Source organism: Garra rufa, chromosome 12 (assembly GCF_049309525.1).
Source record: "Garra rufa chromosome 12, GarRuf1.0, whole genome shotgun sequence".
NCBI classification, from domain to species: Eukaryota; Metazoa; Chordata; class Actinopteri; order Cypriniformes; family Cyprinidae; genus Garra; species Garra rufa.
The window spans coordinates 4,352,262-4,378,075 of NC_133372.1; the positions used below are offsets into that span (position 1 = coordinate 4,352,262).

General features: G+C 34.1%; 1 protein-coding gene across 1 annotated transcript in view; it reads left to right on the forward strand.

Moving 5' to 3' along the window:
- The window catches only part of ptprfa (protein tyrosine phosphatase receptor type Fa), a 228,632-nt gene that overhangs the window by 116,202 nt on the left and 86,616 nt on the right, over positions 1 to 25,814 (forward strand). Inside the window, exons 6-8 of the mRNA XM_073851773.1 lie at positions 5,268 to 5,378; positions 17,745 to 18,014; positions 24,040 to 24,638. Of these exons, the coding sequence (XP_073707874.1) occupies positions 5,268 to 5,378; positions 17,745 to 18,014; positions 24,040 to 24,638 (980 nt within the window). The remainder of the gene's footprint in view (positions 1 to 5,267; positions 5,379 to 17,744; positions 18,015 to 24,039; positions 24,639 to 25,814) is intronic.

Here is a 25,814-nt window from a genome sequence, read left to right on the forward strand (position 1 = left end):
ATGAAAACATTCTTATCATGAGCAGCTCATGTTGAAAGATCACAGCACTTCACTTTGAAACACGCAGCACATCAGATTACATATTTGCATAATTACAACACATTCTTTGCGATTTGATAATTGTTCCAAATTATATTGCATTCTCAGGCATTGTTATTTTTTTAAGTTACCGGAGAACTGGAAATTAACAGTGTTTGATGCTGATTCTTGCATGCATTTGGTGCTTAGCGAGTGTTAATTCTAGTCCCTGGTAATTATTGTGGAAACCACCGGTCTGTGAAAAGGGTCCATTGTTTAAACAAAAATCGTTTTAATTTCTGCACATAATTTCCAGCAGCATTTGTGCTGCAGACACAAATGACGCCTCAAAATCGAGCAGCTTCTTGAGGTGTGCAATTACTTTTATAAGCAATCGAAACATTTTTATCTGACAGATGATAAAAAGCCGACAAATCCCACAGACATGCGTTACCGATTTTTACCCACTACGCCACACTAAGCTCTTAGGCAGAGGTGATTTATGATGATTGGTGCGCAGATCTTTATGAACAGAGATGTGTCAGGCTGATTATTGATTTCTCCTCAGTAAGATAATGGATGTCCAGCTTAGCTGCTGTTTAAAGTCTTAAATACAGCCAGGATTGATAACGACTGTCTCTCCACTGCTGGTGAACGGAGAACTCCTACTGTTCTTTAAGGGGAAAAATTAACACATACTCAATTTTCTCCCTCTAGCCATAGTGAAGATATAGTAAAGTCTTACTATTCTTCATTATGCTTGTGCTACACTGCAGACTCAACCCAAAGTCCTCAATCCTGGGCTTTATGAGGGTCCCAGTGTACGCCAGGCTCTCTGTAAACTGCTGATGAACCACAATCCACACAGTTTACAGGAGCTTCCTCATGTCTCTGATCCCCCTTCCCAAATCTGCACTGTTTTCACATGACGGAGTGTTGACTTATGATCCAGATTGACATGAATCTGCATCATAGTCAACAGACTCCATATGGGCTTTTTGATACCTTATTTTAGACAGCTTGGTAACACATTGTACCTATAAAAATGCACTATTTCTTTGGTCAGAAAAGACGTAACAATAGCAAGTAGGAGCTTTTTCAAAGTCTCTTTTGAAAGTAATAGGACTCAAGGGTCGGTCAATGCAATGATATTGAACTATCACTTTTCACGAAAAGGTTTTCTTCTGTGTTGCATCAGACAACTATATTTATTTAGCACAGCTGTGGTCGGATCCAAAGGCCAAAGTTGTGCTGGAGGTAGAATGTGCATCACTGTAAAAATAGCAGAAGACCCTTGTGCAGAGAGACGAAATTATTACTGGCTCACAAGAATGAGTCATTTAAAGGCCAAAACACACTCTACACAAGTATGTGAACTCACAGTACAAGCGACGATATTGCAGATATTACTGTAAGCTCTTCTATGGGCAGTTTTCTTTTTTTAGGCCTGCTGCTGTTATGTTTTGCTGTGCAATTTTAGCACGTTTATAGCCAGCAACCTGAATAATAACACATTTATTTTGATCGCACAGACATTTAGCACAGTAACTCCCTTGAGTTCTAGAGAACATCATGTATGCACAACAGGACCATGCGTACTTGCATAGAGTATGTATCTGGCCTGAAGCAGCAAATGTAAACTTCATAATGTGAATTAACCCACACTGAGAACAGAAGAGCCGAACGTCTTCTGTGGAAGATTGTACATGCCGCTTCTTAAATAAAAAATCTTTTTCTCCTGTTCATTTCTCTCTAGCTCTCTCTCTCTCTCTCTCTCTCTCTCTCTCTCTCTCTCTCTCTCTCTCTTTCACACTAACAGTTCTCTTTAATCTTATTTGCATTCATATTACCTCACCAGGTGGTACACCAATCAGAGGTAAGAATGCTGAAAACAGAAAATATCCAAATGCGTCATCTTTCGATTCTTCTTTCACTCCCAAGTGTCCTCCTTCATCACACTGTCCCCACCTTTTCTTTCGTTCTGGAGTCTTTCTCTTTGTCTTCCTCCTCATCTTCGATCCGACCTCGTCTCTGTGCATGAACCTCTGCTCGTCTGTCTCACTAATGGACGTCTGATTCAGTCTAACTGAAAAAATACATCAATATACCAAACCATACCAAACCACCATAAACCTGCAGACTTGCTTTCTCTACAAAGATGGATCCGATTAGCATCTATTACAAAATCTGTCATTTATTACTATACTATATTATATTGAATAAAACATTATTATATTAATTTTGAGTATCATGATTTAGAACAGTAGCAATAAAAGCAAAAGAAAACCCTAAAGTAAAATGTCTGAGTACATTACAGATAAGAATCTGTTGGAAATGTGCTTAAGTGTCATTTTCCGCTGCACTGACCTTTACTTACTGTCCATATGACTGACAGTCTGTCTGATCGATAACTGAGCAGAGCTGCAGTGCGGGTTGAGAAATTGTGAGATACCTGGACAACATCTCATTCCCCGCAGCAGAAGAACTTAATGTCATTATGACAGTTTGCATTCACCGAACGCCCCTCGTCTCCAGGCTTTTAGCAGCGGAGTCCAGAACGGCCAAACCGAGGGATAGAAAAGCTCGCTGCTGATGTGACAGGACTGACGTAGAAGGAAGGAAATGCAAGATTTGACTGTAACTCAGAGCCGATCTCTTCAGAGAGGATGTCAGGGCGAGAAAGCGAGATGAGATGAGAGAGGGCAGAACAGCATCTTTCAACGTCAGTCTGACACTAGCGCTTCAGATGTAATAAGTGATAGAAAAAAGCCTGCTTTTCTGATGACTAGAGAAGAAAAGATAGGAGCTCTGTTCCAAACGCTGCTGAGCTGCATTTCTGCTGTATCAAAAAGCCATCGCAAACAGCAAAATTAAAAAGATATCTAATTTTGAAATGTGATATGTTCACATATTGCATCAATAAAAACTTCAACCTCTTAGGAAATTTTAAAATGTAATTGTATGATTTTAGTTAAAAACAGGTAACATTTTACAATAAGGTGTAAATTAACATTAGTTAATATATTAACTAAGATGAACAGACAATGAACAATACATTTATTACACTATTTATTCATCTGTTAATGTTTGTTAAAAATACAGTCATTCATTGCTTGTTCATGTTAGTTTACAGTACATGTTAACAAACACAACTTGTGATTTTAATAAATGCATTAGTAAAAGCTAAAATTAACATTAACTAAGATTAATAAATGCCGTAGAAGTATTGTTCATTCTTAATTCATGTTAACTAACTAATGTTAACTAATAAGCCCTATTGTAAAGTGTAAAAAAAAACATAAGCAGCAATAAAATGGCAAGTTCTTATTTTTTTGTACATATGAATAACCACTAGTTCAACAAAATAAAGAACAAACCACATGCATTTGGTGTGTTTTTTTAATGCTTTATCTGTATATTAGTTTATTTTATTATGCTGACACATTATAGAATTACAGAATCATAGACCTTTTTTATACATTTGACAGACACCTTTAGCAAAGGTGACTTACATTTAAGCTACACATTGATCCCAGTGTTATTGTAGTATTACTAAAATGTTAATATTTTGAATTAGACGATTTTATTTTTTCATTTTTATATATTTTTTTATAGTTTTCATATATTTTTTATTTTAGTTTCAGTCATTTTTGTTGTTTTTTATGTCCATGCAATATTTATTATATTTATACAATATTTATTATTTATTAATTATTTTCTTTTTAATTTATTTTAAGTAATTATTTTCATCTTATTATTATTATTATTAAATATATATATTTATTTTTTATTTTTATTTTTGCTGGGTACAGATTAATCGTGTTTAATTGCGATTAATTGCATCTAAAATAAAAGTCTTTGTGTACATAATATATGTGTGTATTATGTACATTTATTATGTGTGTATATATAAATACACACATGCATGTATAAGTAATATATAGCATACTATGAAAATAGTTATTTTTATACATTAAATATATTTATATATAATACATTATATACATTAATATTTTCAAAATATATACTGTAGGTGTGTGTGTGTGTGTGTGTGTGTGTGTGTGTGTGTGTGTGTGTGTGTGTGTGTGTGTGTGTGTGTGTGTGTGTGTGTGTGTGTGTGTGTGTGTGTGTGTGTGTGTCTTTATATATACATAAGAAATATACACAGACATATATTATATGAACAAAAATTTTATTTTGGATGTGATTAATCATTATTAATAATTGACCAGCACATTTATTTTTAATGATTTAATTTAATATCATTTTTTATTTTATTCGTTACCAATAATAACCCTGGTTGATCTTTAAATAGACATTTTTACAGCTCAGTTGGGTTTGGAACAGATCTCATATGTGTGTGTATGTGTTTATGTGTGCTGTAAGTGTTTAAAAGAGTCATTTTTTCTGTATAATACACTTGTGGAGCGAGGTTAATGCTCAGGTGCACTCACAGTCTTTCGATTATGTTTCTATTGTTAATGCACACGTCTAAACCCATCCCATAATGCATTTCAGGAATACTTCTGAAATACACTTTTTGTGTATTTTTAGTTCTCTCGGTGTGCTTCCATCATCCACAGATTGCATGATGTATGTCACATCACGCAAACAAAACAGCACCGCCATACTAAAACACCTAATGAGCTAATGACCAAATGTGTATGAAGGTTTTATGTTCATTTATGTGTGTTATTAACAGAATGCTGAACCCAGGTAAGTGACAGTGTAAAGACAGAGATAATGAACTTGTATGATATTCCTGGCAGAAAAAAAACAAGCTATTAGTTTTAGTCCACCTGGGGTTGCTTTTGTTGGCAGAATTGCTTGTCAGTGGATGCGTTGAGGAGGTATTGACAGTAATTGCAACGGCTGTATTATGTCTTGATAGATTCATTCTCTAAGAGCACGGCTTTGTCTCGGCTCGCAGAATAGCAGAGCTTATGTACAGTGACGTTTATAGTTGGCATAGCCCGCAGGTCTTTTTACTTGCCACAATGAATAAATAACTCAGTTTGTTTTAGATTTATTGAATTATGGAGTGAAAGATGTTGCTCTTTTCTTTCAGTGCTTAGAGAGACGAGAAAGGTCATAGCCGAGCGTTAGTCAATGTGTACGTGTTGTTTAGGCAGAAAAATATTTTCTTTTCCTGAGGCCGCCCTTGTTTAAAGTGATGGAGGTTGAGATTGTTTTGAGTTTGTGAGAGAGCTTTCGTGTGGGGTTTGTGATTGTGTGTGTTGTGTTTGCAGGGGCGCTGCAGATCGAGAACAGCGAGGAATCGGACCAGGGCAAGTATGAGTGTGTGGCGGTGAACAGCGCGGGAACACGCTACTCCGCGCCTGCCAACCTCTACGTCAGAGGTAAGATCTGCAACCAAATCCAAAACCCCTTTCCGTTTCCGTTTCACCTCAATCTGCTCTCCATACAGGCTTTACCATGGCCAAACCAGGACCTGTCACTCAAAAGCACACATTTTTTTCTTTAATCACCCATTTGTCTTAATAGAAATATGGTTCGGCAGCGGAAAACTGCTTCGTTGTTTTTCAGTTTTGAATTTAGAAATTCATGTTTTGTTTTTGTTTGTTTTTTATAAGTAGTAATGCAGAGTAAACAATATTTGCCTACCCTAGTAACAAAAATATATATACTAAAAGGTATTTAAAACACATTTATTTCATGCTAGGTATACTACAAATACATTTACATATTATGTACTTAATAAAACTTAATAAAAATACCCTGCAATTGTACATTTAGTATGGTATATGTAATGTGTTGGAGTGTTACTAAAGATATACTTTAGTATTTTTGATTGTGCCAAAGTGGAACTATTGCAAGTATACTTTAGGTACACTTTAAAATTTTGCATTTAAAGACAATGACATTAAAACATATTTAGGATTAATATTAAGAAATGTGCATTGTGCAAAAGTAGTACTCCAAATAGTTTATTACAATTTTTGATATCAGTAAGTCTTGAGCAATATGTAGATATGTAAATATGTTAATAGACTTAAACTATACTTTCTATCATACTTATAAGCTCTGCATCATGAATTTATAAATGTTAATTTTCAAATTAAACGTACAAACTTATTTTTATTTTAAGGAATTATGTGCATTTTGACTTGTTTTTTTTTTTTTTTTTGACTTGTTTAGAACATATTTTGACACTTTGAATCAGTGGATTGTTAAATTTTGAATCAATTCATTAAAAGAACTGATTCACTTAAATGAATCAAACTTCTAAACTCCTTTACAACTCCTTTTTACAAGCTTATCTTTACAACTAATACACTTTTTTAAAGCTTTTAGATTCAAGATTTAATTAAATTACATTGATTATATTTTAATAATTTTTGTCTCAGTGATCTCTGCTGCTTTCGTTATTTTGAGATAATGTGTTTTAAATTAAATATTTCCAGAATATATTTCATAACTTCACAGTTTGCATTGCATTAGTTGTTCATTGTAAAGATGTCAGCCTTTGACCAGAGATCATTTACAATTTAAAAGTCTTAAAGGTACAGTAGCAAAGTCAGCCTGTTTAATTGGTAATGCCTGAGAGAGGGTAAAAATATTAAATCACGTTTTTGATGCTAGAAACCTTTGATTAGCATAAAAATTGGACATCAGGAACAAGTGCAGAATATATTTAAAAACAGTAAAGAGTAGCAAATGAGATGAAATGCCCTCTAATGCTGCTGGTCATAAAATGGTGGAAGTGTTGTCAGGGCATCAAGGAAAGGACTGTGTTAAGACTTGCAGGCTAGAATGGAGAATCCCATTGTGGAAATTCCCTCATTAATGTCGGGATCTATTACAGCAGATATAGAGACCACTGAAGCCTTGTTTCAAAGAAAAAGCCTTTTATTTAGCTCCGACATTTGCCTGGCAAGTGTATAAAGACCACTTCAAATTCAGACCTTTAAATATAGCGATACGTGGCTCTTTGAGGGTGTTTTGAATTTTGCATTTGTGTATGTGTTTGAAATGAAAGCAGGGGAAATGAGAACTAGACACATATCTTTGTCCATAAATTCTCCTGGTCTTCTTCCTCAAGCCCTCGACCAATCAGAGAGAAGCTCATATAAATGATGCATCGTGCAGATCATATCATGTGAATTCTCTCAGGAGCCCTTTGATCTTTACACAGACCACACACGCTCGCAGGACGTGCCATTTGATGAATGACATTTAATATATATGTATGAGTATCTGATGCTTTATGGCGAGAGAGAGAGAAATGTTCTCATTTTGTTAGTCCATGAATTTTCCACTGGTAGTGTCATACTTTTATTGCTTTTCTATTCAAGGATTTACTCTTCATGGTTAAGTGAACTCTATAGGCTGTGTGTATGTGTTTATCTTGCATTGTTATTCTATAGCTAATGAGCAGAGCTGGACGATATAGCCCTTAAAAATATATGGCATTGAGAGGAATGATCATTTTAACTAAGCAGTTATTGCACGTAAATTTTAAATGTTTAAAGAAAGAAGTTTAATACAGGAGAAAAGCATATAAATAATTAAGAAATATTTTCCAAATGTTTTTTTTTTCACTAAATGAATGGGTATTTAATCAGTTTGAGTTATTTTTAGCTATTTAGTTATTCCAGAACAAAAATTTACAGATAATGTACTCACCCCCTTGTCATCCAAGATGTTCATGTCTTTCTTTCTTTAGTTGTAAGGAAAACAGGAAAACTTCAGTTTTGAGGAAAACATTTCAGGATTTCTCTCCATATAATGGACTTCTATGGTGCCCCCGAGTTTGAACTTCCAAAATGCAGCTTCTAAACGATCACAGCCGAGGAAGGAAGGATCTTATCTAGCAAAATGATTGGTTATTTTCTAAAAAAAAAAAAAGTTACAATTTATATACTTTTTAACCTCAAATGGTTGTCCTTTTTAGCTAGAGATTAAAAAGTATATAGATTGTAAATGTTTTTAGAAAATAAGCAATTGTTTCGCTAGAGAAGACCCTTCTTCCTCGACTGGTATCATTTAGAGCCCTTTGAATTATTTAAATGACATTTTGCAAGTTCAAACTCGGGGGCACCATAGAAGTCCATTATATGGAGAGAAATCCTAAAATGTTTTCCTTAAAAAACAGAATTTCCTTACGACTGAAGAAAGAAAGACATGAACATCTTTGGTGACAAGGGGGTGAGTACATTATCTGTTAAGTTTTAGTTCTGAAAGTGAACTACTCCTGTAAGGCATATAAATTGCCTCACATGCACTTGAACATTTTGAGCAAACAATTCACTGAATAAGTGAATCATTGATTCTTGAACTGATTCATTGAATTGGATAGTTTGAAAGAATTGATTCACTTGAATGTATCAAACTTGCCAACACCATCAATGTTTTCAATATAGAGGTTGAAATGAGTAATGTTATTAAAATATCATTCACTTAGCAACAGGTGCAAAGCCAATTTTATATCGGCAACCAAATAATATTGCATATATTGTAAACACTGGATATATATCGGCCAGCCCTGCTGTGATGTTGTTTTGTTCTGCTTTATAGTCTGACTAACTAGAGTCTCTCTCCAGGTGTTCAAACTTCACTGACACACACTTACTCTAACAGATCTCTTCTGAACGCCATGTGTGGGCCTGTGTGTGTTTGTTTAGTGCATTTCCTCTTGGTCTCTCTTTTACTCTAATTTCTCTGTGTCTCTTTTTCTATGGGTTTAACTGCAGTGAGTAGGTGTTTATCACTGTATATAGGAGTGATCATTCCATAATTGCTTATCCTTTCATGTGAATGATTGTGTGTGTGTGTTTGTGTGTGTTTTCACTCTCATTCCCATGTGCCTTATCACACTGAGACCCTCAAGCACTGTTGAGGGTCTTGCATCATGCTTCTTCTGTGTTTGTTTATTTGTCTGCTTGTATGTGTGTGTGTGTGTGTGTGTGTGTGTGTGTGTGTGTGTGTGTGTGTGTGTGTGTGTGTGTGTGTGTGTGTGTGTGTGTGTGTGTGTGTGTGTGTGTGTGTGTGTGTGTGTGTGTGTGTGTGTGTGTAGCTTTGTAAATTTGGAAGGTTTAGGCAGAAAAAGATTGCAGAGGGACATACTACAGGTTATGTAATTCATTTTATGTGCACACAGGTGTACATAAGTCATTTTTTAATTCTAAAAATGCTAAATGTTTTCTTGTAGGGTAAAATTTGGATTAGTCAAATGTGATTATTATTTTTAATGAGGTTAGTTACCACAGTAAGGCAAGAATGCATATTAGGTGCCGTATTTTCTGGAATATGTCATTTTTTTTTCATCTGAAACGTATATTATAAAGCGACTTGTGTGATGCATTTAACAAAACTGTACGATTTTTAATGTTTTTCAAAGAAGTTCTGCTCACCAAGTCAGTAAAACTTTGAAATAGTTTTAACTATTTAAAATAACTGTTTTTCTATTTGAATATATTTGAAAAGTGTAGTTTTTGTTAGATTTCTTTGATGAATAGAAAGTTTAGAAGAACAGCTTTTATCTGAAATAGAAAACTTTTGTAACATTATAAATGTCTTTATCATCTCTTTTGATCATTTTGAAGCATCCTTGCTAAATAAAAGTGTTAATTTTTAATAATTCCCCAAAATTAAAAAAATATAACTACTGATTCTAAGCTTTTGAATGTTAGTGTATAATGTTACAAAAGCTTTTTATTTCAGATAAATGCTGATCTTTGGATCTTTCTATTCTATTAAAAAAATACTCAACTGTTCTGAATATTGAGAATAATAATAATAATAATAATAATAATAATAATAATAATAATATATGAAAAAAATCTTGAACAGTAAAGCAGTAAATTAGAGTGATTTCTTAAGGATCATGTGACACTGAAGACTGGAGTAATAAGGCTAAAAATTTAGCTTTGATCACGTGAATAAATTATATTTCAAAATATATTAAAATAGAAAGCAGTTATTTTAAATTGTAAAAATATTGTAAATTTTACTCTTTTTGCTGTACTTTGGGTCAAATAAATGGCTTGGTGAGCAGAAGAAACTTCTTTAAAAAACATTAAAAACTGTACTGTTCAAAGACCTGTCACTGGTAGTGTAGCTTTGGTGATTATTGTTTATAGTGCCACTAATATTTATAGTGTTTATAATGTTTGTTAACCTTTCAATCACCAATATTTTACATTATTTCTGAATGTAATAATGGCGTGCAACTGTAATCTCAGAAAATACGGTATTCACTTGCAATGCATTGACTTTCAAATCTGGCCTATATGTAATGCATAATCTGTCATAAAATAAACCTTGATTTTTAATACAAGAAAAAGAATCTAGTAATGAATGGATGTGTGAGTGTGTTTTGCTGCTGTGATTGTCTCCATGTTCTCGTCTCACGTCTCTTTTATGGATAAGCGGAATATTTGCCTGTTTTACTCTCTCTGTTTCTCCTTGTCTTCCTCCTCCTCCTCCTCCTCCATCTCTTCTCTTTTGTTTCCCTTCCTCCATCATCATCGCACCCTGCCATCCAAAATCAATCCACTCCTCACTCTCAGACCAGCGGGAAGGTGCGTTCTTTTCACTATCTCTCCTCCTACGCAGAGGGTCGGCCGGTGGACGGGAGACGGCGTGCGTCCCCTGCTGTTGTGTGCCAGTCTCTCTGGAGCTCTGCTCTACCTGACTCTCTGACATCCTCCCCTTCCACATGCATGCTGCTGCTGCTGCATACTGCCTCACATTTCAGCCTGGCCTTTTCTTCATGTTGCATGTTTCAGAACTCTGCATTTTGTGGTTTTCAGACATTCATGGTTTTGTCTGGGGTATAAAGAACCCTAAAGCAACTTCAAAGGCTGTTTTCACACTTTGATTGCTTGGTCTGAACCTGAGATCGATGCATTGTTTATTTTGGATTCAAACTGTGGTGCATTTGTTTAAAAAATAGAAACCAAAGTTCAGCTTTTTAGTCTTTTTTTTTCTTTTTGCCGTATTACATTTATACAACATTGCAAAAGTTCTAACAAAAAATCCAGCTGGTCCATGTTTTTTAAATTAAGTCTGCATTTCTGAGTTTGATTTGTTTCATATTATTTGGCTTTCGAAACATAAGTACAAGTATAGATGAGACAGAGCAGAATAATGACTCTTCACTTTACATTTGTGACCCTGGACCACAAAACCAGTCATAAAGTTAAATTTTACAAAACTGTATACATCATATGAAAGCTCAATAAATAAGCTTTCTATTGATATATGGTTTGTTAGGATAGGACAATATTTGGCCGAGATACATCTATTTGAAGTTCTGGAATCTGAGGGTGCAAAAAAATCAAAATACTGAGAAAATCACCTTTAAAGTTTTCCAAATTAAGTTCTTAACAATGCATATTACTAATCAAAAATTACATTTTGATATATCTATAGTAGGAATTTTACAAAAAATCTTCATGGAACATGATCTTTACTTAATTTCCTAATGATTTTTGGCATAAAAGAAAAATCAATAATTTTGACCCATACAATGTATTTTTGGCTATTGCTACAAATATACCCCAGCGACTTAAGACTGGTTTTGTGGTCCAGGGTCACATTTGTATTGAAAGAAGATAAAATAAAATATACAATAAAATAAATAAATAAAATATAATTTTATGTAAGCGTGTTGCCGACATGCCAAGTTGATTTACTAAAATCACTAAAATTAAATTAAAAACTAACAATTTTATAGATATAAAAAATAATAATAAAATGTCAACAAAATATGAAAAATAACAAAATGAAAAGAGAAAATATAAATATAAAAAATCCAAAATATGTATAAAAACATTTATAGTATCTCAATTATACTAAAATAGCATGTTTTAGCTACCAGAACAGAATTACGCCTGCATTTATCCATTGGTTTCATCACAAAAGATGGAAAGCGTGTGAAGTGTGAAAACACCCTTTGAGTCCTAAGAATTTCTGCCAGTTATTTTGTTTGTCTGAAGTATTTTTATGTCCTTGTTTACAGAAGTGTTCTTGCATGCATGCTCATGTTTTAAGGAGGTGTTTCATGCAGCATAGTCTGGTCTTGTTTGTGAAAACAGAGGACAGCAGCATCATTCCTTCTAAATGAACAGGACGATTTGCTGTTGTTCAAAGCTTGAACTCAGAGGTCAGAGAACAAACAGAAGAATCCACTCTTAGCTTAGTGGATCAGACCTGTTTATATACCAGTTCAAATTTCAAAGATGGCAGCAATCCCCTGTCTCTTTCTTCAGAGGGTCTGTTCTGTGAACTGTCAGAAAGCCTTTTGAGTTCTCAAGTATTTAAGCTGGCTAAAGCAGCTTTCATTGTTTGTTTTGGAATCAGCCATTTGGTGAAGACTTCCGATGTGGAGAACAATACCAACAGACAGAAAATATGATGGCAGAAAGCAGAGGTTTTTTGTCCCAGCGTTGTTTGTTTAAAAGAGTGTCATTATCCTTCCAAAAACCAGAGCCGTTGAACCCGGGCATCTGTTCTTCATATAGGAGGAAGACAATGTCCTCTTCATGTCATATTATCACAGAAACAAGCTGTTTCAGTTGGACAAGAACATCAAATGACATTGACAAATTAGCTTGTTCCTTTTGAAGTGTGGAAGCTTAAGGAAAATAGAAACAATATGCTGTCAAAGAATATGGTTGTTCAGGACATGCACTGAAAAATTAGCTTCCAGCTTGTACCAGAAAAAGTTTTACAGATGCCGTAAGAGAACACTAATGGGTGTTCTAATCTCACAAATAGATTTTTAGGTCATGTTTCACCTTAAAAAGCAAAAGAGACAAAAAAGAAAGTATATTTCGCGTTACATTCAGGTCATCATGATTTTTAGGTTATTATTTATTTATTTACACTACCAGTCAAAAGTTTTACATTTTTTTGCTCACCAAGACTGCATTAATCTGATCTAAAGTACAGCAACAAAAAGTTAAATTGTGAAATATTTTTACTATTTAAAAATATTTGAACATATATATAATGTAATTTATTCCTGTGATTTCAAAGCTGATTTTTTAGCATCATTACTTCAGTCACATGATCCTTCAGAAACCATTCTAATATTCTGATTTGCTGCAAAAAAAAAACATGTATTATTTTTATTAAGTTGAAAACAGCTGAGTAGAATTTTTTCAGGTATATATATATATATATAATGATTCCAAGCTTTTGAAAGGTATAGTGTGTAATGTTACAAAAGCTTTTTTATTTCAGATAAATGCTGATATTTGGATCTTTCTATTCATCAAAGAATCCTGAAAAATGGTTTTAAATACAATTTGATAATAATAATAATAATAATAATAATAATAATAATAATAATAATAATAATAATAATAATAATAATGAGATTTTTTTCTTGAACAGCAAATCAGCATATTAGAATGTTTTCTGAAGGATCATGAGACACCAAATACTGAAGTAATGATGCTAAAAAATTCAGCTTTCATCACAGAAATAAATTACTTTTTAAATTAGATTCAAATAGAAATAAGGTATTTTTAATAGTAAAAATGTTTTATAATAGAACTGCATTGGCTGTATTTTGAATCAAATAAGTGCAGGCTTGTTGAGCTGAAGAGAATTCTTCAAAAAAAAAAAAAACATTAAAACTCTCACTGTTCAAAAACTTTTTACTGGTAGCATATTTATTGCATTGAGCAAAAAAAAAAAAAAACTACTCACGTTTTACTTTGTACAATGTAAATAATGTAAATATTTTTTTTTAGACATTACAATATTGGAAGTGAGATATTTTTGCATGATAAATATTATGAAAATATCACAATGCTAAAAAAGCAATAGAAGTCCAGAAACCAGTAGACTCATCTGAGAAATCTATAGTGTAACATCAGGATCTTTCAAATAACCATGTAGCTGTGATTCTTTATAAGGAGGTTCTGGTTAGGTTAACATGACCCAGGTTTTGGCAGTACTTTCTAGGTCACTCTGATCTCTGTGCTGATCAGCTCTTCAGGTCTTCATGTCTTAATGCATAATTCACTTTATGTGGCCTCAGGCGAGATATCTTCAGCGCTGTTGTTCTGCAGTCTCTCTCGCTGGCACCTGCAGAGCACAAATGAGACATTTCAACAAGAATAATCCCAGCAGTCTTAGTTTTGACTTCTCTTGTCTATTATAGAGAACATTCTATAATAGCATACACGCACATCTGCTGAGGAAGTTCACCCAAGTTTTTGGGCCACACATGCCAATATGAAGTGAATTGCTGGCCGTAAATATTTCTTACTGGCCAGGAAACTATATTAAGTTGTTTTAATTAAATTGCATATTTTTCTTCCAGACAGCAGAAATATTTTATTGCTTATTTGTGGGAAAGAAAAGCATCACATAAGAAATGATCCAGTCTCCTCCACGGTTTTTCTCACTTTAGTTTACATATACAGTATATTTGTTTGTTTGTTCATTTTGCTTTGTTTTTCTACATGCGTTAAGGATATTAGTGAACATCAGACTATAGTATATTGCAGTTCTATAAGTTTACTCTTAATTGGCATATTCTTATTGGACCCTGAGTTCACGTTTCTCCTTTAGCTCGTTCAGTACTTGTCTAAGACTTTCATTTGAGTTGGTTGAATCTGTAAAGTACGGCTTTGATGCTGATTAGAGACTGATTCTCCAATAATCCACCTCAGACCAGAAGATTTACAATGAGTTGACACTGCAGAAGACGGTTCAAATGTAGTGTCCGTCCCTGACAGCAGAAACATTGGCAGGATCAGGAGTTTGCTTGTTGTGGAATCCCTCTCTGATCTCAGCTTGTTTCGGAGAGTTATCCAACCATGTTTTTTTCTATTGATCACTCGAAGCTGAAATTGGATTCTTTGCCGTATTTTGTACATTCCTTGATGCATTTGTTTGTATTCTTTGTTTATTTATTGGTCTTTTAGTCTGTAGGTCACACATGCATGCTCTGTTGATTATCGCCTATGTGTGCTTTTTTGTTTTATGCTTGCATGGCAATTGATGTGCTTGGGATTTTTTTGTGTGTGTCTATTTGAATAAACCCCAGCTAGCTCCCCCTTCAATACCTCCTCTCTTCTTATGCTCTTTTTCTCTCTTCAGATTGCATGTGTGTGTGCATGCATATGTTTGTCTGCATGCCTAACTGCAAGCTTTCATTGCTCCGTTAACACTCCCAGCAATATTCTCACGAGATCAGTGACTAAAGTCAGCTCAGCCCATTCTCTAATCTCACCACAACCGCTGGCATCACTCACGTCGCTCACACCGCTCTGTTTTACTAGCCAGCAGATACTTCTTGAACTTTCTTAACAACCTCTAACTGAGTGAAACTCTTGCCATCATGTCGTGACCATCCCTCATGTCCATGGGTAACATCATCCTCTCTATGTACAGTGACTAACGTGGATTAGTGTCATGTCTCTCTTACACTCTTACACCTGCAGGCATTCCTGCACAACTAACAAACTTAACTCAATCATAAAAGTCCAAACTCTGAGTTTATCTCTCAGAGATGATGATCAGTCCAGACGCCTCTGGCTAAGGCCAGTACAGATCACACAATTTGCTCAGTGTTTACTTGACTTGAATCAATACATTTTGCAATAACTATTGATTTACTGTACCTGAAGCTCAACAATATGTTCAAATTACAAAACATTTTGTGGTTAAAAAGAAATAACCCAGCCCAACCAAACACTATTTTTGCTTTAACTAGCCACTATCATTTGTCAGTTTGCCATTTAGGTTATGCATTGCATTGCATAATGTAGTTACGCCCACAGATTTGTCACATTGCATAAGTTTGCAGTATTTTCTCACACAGTTTTTATGGTATGCTACCTTTAGGTACAGAGTAAACTACATGTACTACAAGCTTTCCATTGATGTATGGTTTTGTTAGAATATGACAATATTTGGCCGAGATACAACTATTTGAAAATCTGGAATCTGGCGGTGCAAAAAAATCTAAATATTGAGAAAATCGCCTTAATATTGTCCAAATTAAGTTCTTGGCAATGCAAATTATTAATCAAAAATTAAGTTTTGATATATTTACTGTAGGAAATTTACAAAATATATTCATGGAACATGATATTTCTAATCATTTTTGGCATACAAATCTACTTAAGACGGAAGGTTTTGTGGTCCAGGGTCACATATGGTTAGGGTTTGGTTTAGAGTTAGTTGCATGTAATTATGCATAATTTATTGTTATTACTATGGTATGTATATGTAACATTTGTAACATGGACACTGTAAAATTGTTACCAAACATACCTACTGTAATAATGCAGAAAGTGAAAGCTTATACTGTGATAGAGAGAGATGACTGATTATTATTTGTTTTTCGGGTGATAGTTAATGCTCTACTTTCCAGAAACTGAATTCAAGTCAAATAAATACTGAGCATTTGTAATCCCTCAGTCGCATACTTTCCCCCATTTATCCCCAATCATTTCCTGTGCGAGGAAATGAGAAGGTAATGACAAGGAGATGAACAGGTAATGTTCAGATTTGGAAGTGAGTTGGAGACTCCAGAAGTGAGACTTGGTTATCCGTAAAATATAGGCAGACATCTGGCCGCAGAGCTCCCTGTTCAACTCAGCTGCCATCTGAAGACAATTCCACTTTATATAAGGAGAGACATTATAAAAGATCGGTTTATTAGTGGGCTCTCCATGGACGCTCTCAGAAGGCTGTTTAGCCATGAAGTCTACAGAAAATGCTCTTCGTTATGGGCAGCTCTGCAGATACACAGTGCTTTTGCTGTGTATTCAGTGGACAGGATGGTTTGGCTTTGGCTTCACACCAACTAAACTTGCGTGAGGAGATTCTGTTGTCAAATTATGCCATTCTTGATCTAAGTTAGATGCAAAAATACATTTAGAACCAGAAACAATGTCCAGAATGGACATTGACTATATACGTAATGCTGCAATGTGTTAAATGGATTGTATTGAGAGCTGAAAGCATAATCAAATAATCTATATGTTTAATAAACAAATATGTTTAAATGACAGTCATTTGAATTCTGTAGGAAATGCAGTCAAATCTAAGCTTTCAGAGTCTGAATGTCCCTGTTTATATCTATGAAATGATAAAGGAAATGTGCATTGCACTGCTAAGCTATCAGTCACCGTGATGAGAAAGTCTAAAGTTCAAATCTAAGACATGACATTCACCTGTCCGCCGTCTCTTTGAGGTCCTGAGCGTCTGTCAGTCCGAGATAGTGTGACAGAGACCTGAAATATCGAAAAAAGCACTGCACACCTCAGTGCTGCTGGTCTAAAGATTAAGAAATGATTTTAGGACCACCTTGATTGACGTCTCTCTCCTGCATTTTTAGTATGTATTTATAAAGCACACAGAGTTCATTTAGTGATATAATGATGCATAGCTTTCCAGCATTTTAGCAGAAATTCAGAAATTGAATTTAATGAGACAATGAAGAGACAAAAAAGGCCTTGAGATGCGTTTACTGTTAAAATAGACTCTGATACGATGAATTTTTAGTATGTTAAGCCTTGCTTTGGTCCCTTAATTTAGCTTGACATTTGTCTGTTCAGATTAAGATATAGAGAGAGCTCATTTATATTTCATATCACTTGTATATACAGTCCAGTCACTCAAATACAGACCCTAGATGTCATTGGTGTATAGCCAGAGCCATTCCTGAAGCATATTCTCTGCATTTCTGTTTCTGTGTTCTGTTTATAACATCATCTGCGCTTCTCCAACAGTCCGGCGAGTTCCCCCACGTTTCTCAATCCCGCCTACCAATCACGAGGTGATGCCGGGCGGCAGCGTGAACCTCACCTGCGTGGCGGTGGGTGCTCCCATGCCCTATGTGAAGTGGATGAGGGGCGAACAGGAACTCACCAAAGAGGAGGAGATGCCCATTGGCCGAAATGTGCTGGAGCTTACCAACATCCGGCAGTCGGCTAACTACACCTGTGTGGCTATATCATCTTTGGGAATGATCGACACCACGGCTCAGATCACAGTCAAAGGTAAGAGAAGTTTCACCTCAGACATAAGTCACACAGGATCTGCATTTGTTTGAAAAGTACTCAATAGTCATGCTTAAATATAATGAAGATACAAGATGAAGGTTTGGGGTCGGTGAGATTTTTTAATGTTTCTAAAAGAGGTCTTTTATGCCCACCAAGGCTGCATTTATGTGATAAAAAGTATAGAAAAAACTGTAATATTGTGAAATATTAATGCAATTTTAAATAAGTGTTTTACATTTTAATAAATTCTAAAATTGTATTTATTTCTGTCATTCAAAGCTGAATTTTCAGCATCATCGTCTTTAATTTCACATGATCCTTCAGAAATCATTCTAATATGCCAAACTAATGCCAAAGAAACATTTTTTGTTATTTATATTAAAGTTGAAAACAGTTGTGTTGGCCGAGATACAGCTATTTGAGGGTGCAAAAAAATCGAAATATTGAGAAAATCACTTTAAAATTGTCCAATGCATATTCCTAATCAAAAATTAAGTTAAAATATATTTACAGTAGAAAATTTACAAAATATCTTTGTGGAACATGATCTTTACTTGATATTCAAATGATTTTTGACATAAAAGATAAATCTATAATTTTGACCCATACAATGTTTTTTTTTTTTTTTTTTTTTTGGCTACTGTTGCTAATATACCCTTGCTACTTAAGACTTAAGTTAAGGTTTTGTGGTCCAGGGTCACATATGGTTAGGGTTTGGTTTAGAGTTGCATGTAATTATGCATAATTTATTGTTGTGACTATAATACGTGTAACATGGAGACCATAAAATAAAAGTATTTCCAAACTTACCTACTGCAATAATGCAAAAGTGAAAGCTTATACAGTGATTGAGAAAGATGACTGAATATTATTTGTCTTTGGGTGATAGTTAATGCTCTACTTCCCAGAAACTGCATTAAAGTCAAATAAATACTGAGCATTTGTAATTGTACTTTGTAATCAATTTGCTTAATGGTTTATGCATACTGTGAAACTTTAAATTGCATTTATTAAAATTTAATTATTTTGTAATTTTATAAATGATAGATTTAATGCATCCTTGCGGAATAAAGCTAATTTTTATTTCAAAATAAATAAATAATAATTGATTTGGTTTTCAAAATGTAGTAATACAGAAACATTTATAATAAAAAAGTATTAATATTCCTAAAAGAAGTGAAGTATACATGGTTACATTAATTTAAACAAATACATTGCTTTTTTAATCTCTGTCCCCAAATGATCCATACAGCTAGGGCTGATATCAGTTGTGTACTTAAAGTCGGTGATTATCTGTGATTATCTAGACGGTAATAAACAAAGCTGCTCTAATCAGATTGGAGGCTGGGCCCAGAAACATTGAGAGCGAAATCTCATCAATAACTCACTCCTGGGGATTCCCACCGACCCAGACAGACAGCGCATGCAATCACCTCATCAATGTTTCATCAGAGCTGAAATTTGATGAGGAGATCTGTCTCCTCCTTTATTCCGCCTTGACAGAGCGAACAGAATCTCTAAGCTCCGAATCATCATTAAGGATTATTTTTAGGGCTGTTGCGCGATAATGAATCCATTCGAAACATTTCATTGTCCCAAATTTATCATGTTAAACGCTTGTGTGAAAGAGCGCACTCTCTCAATTGCTGTGCTGTGAAATCTAGAAAGAGGCTGCACTCTTTGTTGTTGTTGTTCGCACACAATGGTTTAAAGATCTGAACAATAAAATGATGCCAAAACACAAACAGACTCTCACAGAATATCAGAAAACCTGGGAATGGACTCTTTAACTCTAGCTAGTAACTCACTCTAAATCATTTAGAACATGATAGCAACCACATAGTAACTTGCTCTAAACCAAAAACCAAGAAATACAGGGAATAAAAATTATGAAATATTATTGCAATTTAAAAAAGTGTTTTTCTATTTTAATACACTTTAAAATATAATTTATTCCTGTGATGCAAAGCTGAATTTTCAACATCATTACCCTAGTCTTCAGTGTCACATGATCCTTCAGAAATCATTATAATATGCTGAACTGATGCCAAAGAAACATTATTATTGTTATTTATTTTAATGTTGAAAACAGTTGTGTTGGCCAAGATACAACTATTTGAAAATCTGGAATCTGAGGGTGCAAAAAAATCTAAATATTGAGAAAATCGCCTTAAAATTGTCCAAATGAAGTTCTTAGCAATGCATATTGCTAATCAAATATTCATGCTTTCATATGATTATGAAATGCTTCATAATTTCAAAAATATATATATATATTTTTTTTTTTTTGAACTTGTAATATTTTTTCGGGATGCTTTGATTAATAAAATGTTTAAAATAACAGCATTTATTTAAAATATAAATCTTTTTTCTAACAATATACACTACCATCATTCAAAAGTTTGGGGTCAGTACATTTTTTTTCTTTATTTATTTTTTGAAAGAAATGAATGGTTTATTCAACAAGAATGTGTTAAATTGATAAAAAGTGATAGTAAAGACTTATATTGTTAGACAATGGTTTATATTTGAAATAAATGCTGTTCTGTTTCCAACATTGATAATAAATCAGCATATTAGAATGATTTCTGAAGGATCATGTGACGCTGAAGACTGAAGTAATGATTCTGAAAATTTGGCTTTTCATCACAGAAATAAATTATATTTTAAGGTATACTGAGATATACATTGTATATTTACATTGCAATAATATTTCATAATATTACTGTTTTTTTTCTGTATTTCTGATCAAATAAATGCAACTTTGATGAGCGTAAGTGACTACTTAAAAAACATTTAAAAAATTACTGATCCTAAAATTTTAAACTTTACACATTAAAATGCACAAACTATTTTTTATTTACATGTAATGCAGGTATTCCCAAACTTTTCACATAATATATATTTACTAGAAGTATCCCCTGAGATTTTAAGCAAAAAGGTTATTAATTAAGTACACACTTGCATGTGGTTAATGGTCATATGAAGTGCTGGTATACAAAATAACCTTTAGATCAACATTGTAAGTGTTATATTTTTAAAATGCATAATTTTATAATTGAATTATTACTAGCTTTTAAGTAAACTCACAAATCCCCTGCAGTTCCTTCACAAACCCCAGTTTAGGAAACCTTGACGTAATGTAATGTCTAATGCACTTCATGTTGTAAAAAACAACAAATAGAATGTATTTTCTTTCTACTGTATTTTTTTGGTAAATAATGATAATAAATCAATGTGATAAATGAGTTAGGTCAAAAATTATCTAAAAGTAATCAGATTATATCACTCTAATAAATAAGTATTTCCAGTAAGTATATCAAAAAGTAGTCTGATTATGTTACTAACTACAATTTTTGTCATTTTGTAAGTAATCTACTCAGCTTTGATTGCTGTTCTGTCTCAGATTGTAAATGTATGCTACTCTGAGCTCTTCATCATTCAGTGAAACATCTGGGGAAGTGTTTAAAATAAAGAATTTAGAGCAGGAGTCAAAGAGAATTTGAGCTCAATTCTGGCAAATGGAGTAGAGTTACAGCATTAGCATTGATTAAAGCATGTTGAGCGTATCTGGCATGACAGCGGGTTTTTCTCACTGCCGTTTTCGGTCATGCATTATCATGTTAGCTGAGGTTAATATCATGTGTTTTGGGATTTCTTGGCCTATAGCAGCTGTGGCTCTTTAAGCCTCCTAAAGCGGCGCACGGCCACAGGTTTTACTGGATTTTTCTATCCTTTTCCACACTGCTGCTGCTTATTCAAGCTGATCTGTTTGGATTCTGACAGCTGTCCAATCGCATACAGCACAGAAGTTGTTTAGAGTCGATTTCAGAAGCTATTTGATGACAATGCAGGCATTTTTCTTTCCGCCTGTGGAAATAGGGTGAGCTGATTGAACTGATACAGACACCGAATAATCATAATAGCAGTGCTTAACACAGCACATTCTGCTTCTGGGATGTCAAATGCCAGATCATTTGCACGTATTTAACCTGAGAAATGTCACAGATATATTTGCATTCGTTTGGTGTATGTGAGAACATGTGGTTTAGTAGCAAAGACACTGAGAAATGCATTTTCAAATAGCTTTTTAATGTCGAGGATCATAAATAACCAGGCCGTGTTGCAAAAATACCCCAAAATATGTCTGCGTGGTTTGTTTTTTGTCTATTATTTAACATCTGAACCTGTGTTATTTCAGTCTTATTGCCAAGGCAACATTTCTATTTTCTGTTGTCTTCTTTTTGATTCGTCTAATATTCAGATGTTATGTTAGTTACCAAAAGAAATATTTTAAGTGTCTTTGCAGACATCACAGTAATCTGTACGAAGTCAAAAGTTCACATACACCTTGCAGAATCTGCAAAATGTTAATTATTTTACTAAAATAAGAGGAATCATACAAAATGCATGTTTTTTTTTTTATTTAGTACTGACCTGAATAAGATATTTCACATAAAAGACATTTACATATAGTCCATAAGAGAAAATAATAGTTAAATTTATAAAAAGTTTATATACACTTGATTCTTAATACTGTTGTTACCTGAATGATCCACAGCGGTGTTTTTTTGCTTAGTGATAGTTGTTCATGAGTCCCTTGTTTTGTCCTGAACAGTTAAACTGCCTGCTGTTCTTCAGAAAAATCTTTGAGGGCCCAAAAATTCTTTGGTTTTCCAGCATTTTTGTGTATTTGAACCTTTTCCAACAATGACTGTATGGTTCTAAGATCCATCTTTTTGCACTGAGGACAACTGAGGGACTCATATGCAACTATAACAGAAGGTTTAAACACTCACTGATGCTCCAGAAGAAGAAAAAAATGAAGAGCCAGAGGGTGAAAACATTTGAAAAAATTTAAAGATCAGGGTAAATTTCACTTATTTTGTCTTCTGGGAAACATGTAAGTATCTTCTGTAGCTTCTGGAGGGCAGTACTACATGAACAAATATGATATTTAAGAAAAATATTCACATCTTCATTTTGTTCAAAAGTTTTCACCCCCTGGCTCTTAATGCATCATTTCTTCCTCTGGAGCATCAATGAGCGTTTGAACCTTCTGTAATAGTTGCATATGAGTCTCTCAGTTGTCCTCAGTGTGAAAAGATAGATCTCAAAATCATACAGTCATTGTTGGAAAGAGTTCAAAAACGCAAAAATTCGGGGAAAAAAAAAAAGAATCTGTGGGACCTAAAGGATTTATTTTTCTGAAGAACAGCCGACAATTTAACTGTTCAAGACAAGGGACTCATGAAAAACTACCACCAAACAAAAAAACACAGCTGTGGATCATTCAGGTAACAACAAAGTATTAAGAATCAAACATATGTAAACTTTTGAATGGGGTCATCTTTACAAATTCAACTATTATTTTCTCTTGTGGACTATTATGTAAATGTCTTTTATGTGTAATATCTTATTCAGGTCAGTACTAAATAACAAATAAGATGCATTTTGTATGATCCCTCTAATTTTGGTCAAATAACATTTTGCAGATTCTGCAAGGTGTATGTAAACTTTTGACTTCAGCTGTAGCTGTCTGATGGGAGTTGTCTATGAGTTGCTGATCTATGTTGCAACTATTATTAGCTCTGAAAACACTCCAAACAACATTAAACAGTATAATATAGCTCTGTTTGTACTGGGATGTTGACAGGTTTTAACAACTATAATTGTTCAAACTGAGATATATTTACATTTTTAGTAAATTCATTTAAAGTCCTTGAAGTAAATTGACAGCACACTGTGTTTTAAATAAGAATGTCATTGAAAATTAATCCAGGGGTCAAATACTCCTGCTGAATAAACCAAATTAAGTGTTTCTGTTGTGTTTTCGATATAATTGAGTCTAATTGGCTGTTAAAATGAAGTGCACTGAGCTGTACTGCCATCAATTCACACTAATTAATGAAAGAAAACACATCACGCTTTTCTCTTTGGGTCACTTTAGATGTTCATGCACATGCAGACTTGGCAATATCATTATTATTCACAATCATAATTGTTTCTTTTATATTCTCAGCTCTGCCGCGTCCTCCGACTTCTCTGATCGTCACAGAAACCACTGCCACCAGTGTGACTCTAACATGGGATTCTGGTAACCCCGAACCGGTGTCCTATTATGTGATTCAATACCGGGCCAAAATCTCAGACAATGGTTTTCAGGAAGTGGACGGAGTGGCCTCCACACGCTACAGCATCGGCGGGTTGAGTCCGTACTCTGAGTATGAATTCCGCGTCATGGCGGTCAATAACATCGGCCGCGGTCCGCCCAGCGGGACGGTGGAGACTCGGACCAGTGAACAAGCCCCCTCGTCTCCTCCCCTGCGTGTTCAGGCCCGGATGCTGAGCGCCACGACCATGCTGGTGCAGTGGGAACCTCCGGAAGAGCCCAACGGACAGATACGAGGATATCGAGTGTACTACACGCCCGACATGCACTTTCCGCTCAGCACTTGGCAGAAACACAACACAGAGGACAGCAGCCTGACCACTATCTCCGGCCTGGTACCTGACATCACGTACGGCCTCCGCGTGCTGGCGTTCACCTCTGTGGGAGACGGACCGCCCTCAGACATACTGCAGGTTAAAACACAGCAAGGAGGTGAGATGTGTGCCTATGTGTACGATTTTTAATGTTTTTTTAAAGTGTTTCTTATGCTCATTAAGATTGTTGATTATTTGATCAAAAACACAGAATAACTGTAATTTTGTGAAATATTATTTCAATTTAAAATAGCTGTTTTCTATGTGAATATATTTTAAAATGTATTTTATTCCGGTAATACAAAGCTAAATTTTCTAGCATTATTCAGCATTATTACTCCAGTCTTCAGTGTTACATGATCCTTCATTTTAAAATGCTGATTTATTATCAATGTTGAAAACAGCATTTATTTAAAATAGAAAGGTTTTCTAATAATATACTGTACACTTCTGTTCAAAAGTTTGCGGTCAGTGCATTTTATTTTTTTTATTTTTTGAAAGAAATTAATACTTTTATTCAGCAAGGTTTTGGTAAATTAAAAAAAAAGTGATAGCATAGATTTACATTGTTATATTTTGAATAAATCCTGTTCTTTTTAACGTGTTATCCATCAAAGAATCCTGAAAAAAAAGAATCACAGGTTCCAAAAAAATATTTGGCAGCACAACTGTTTCCAACATTGATAATTCTAATAATAAATCAGCATATTAGAATGATTTCTGAAGGATCATCTGACACTAAAGACTGGAGTAACAGCCATTGAAAATACAGCTTTGCATCACAGGAATAAATTATATTTTAAAGTATATTAAAATAACATTATATATTTACTTTTATATTGCAATAACTTTTTGCAATATTGCTGTTTTTCTGTATTTTTGATCAGATAAATGCAGCACATTTTTAAATTTAAAATTTAAAACATTTAGGCCCGATTTCGTAGACAGGGCTTAGCCTAAGCTAGAATTAGACCATAGTTTAATTAGGACGTTTAAGTCATTTTTATAAACCTGCCTTAAAGAAAAACTGTTCTGTTGTGAATCTTGAGACAAAACAAAGGCACTGATATATTTTAAGATCACTCAGTGCAAGTGTCTTTCAGCTGAAACAGCTCAGACGTACATTTTAGTCTAGGACTAGGCTTAAGCCTTGTCTGTGAAACCAGGGGTTAAATTTTTAAATCTTTAAATCTTTAAATTTTTACATTTTGCATTTGTAAATTTGTAAATTTTTACATTATATTTCAGCTTTGTTCAAGTTAACAAAATGTTTGTTTAAATAGTTTTAGTTAACAAAATAATTCATATGTG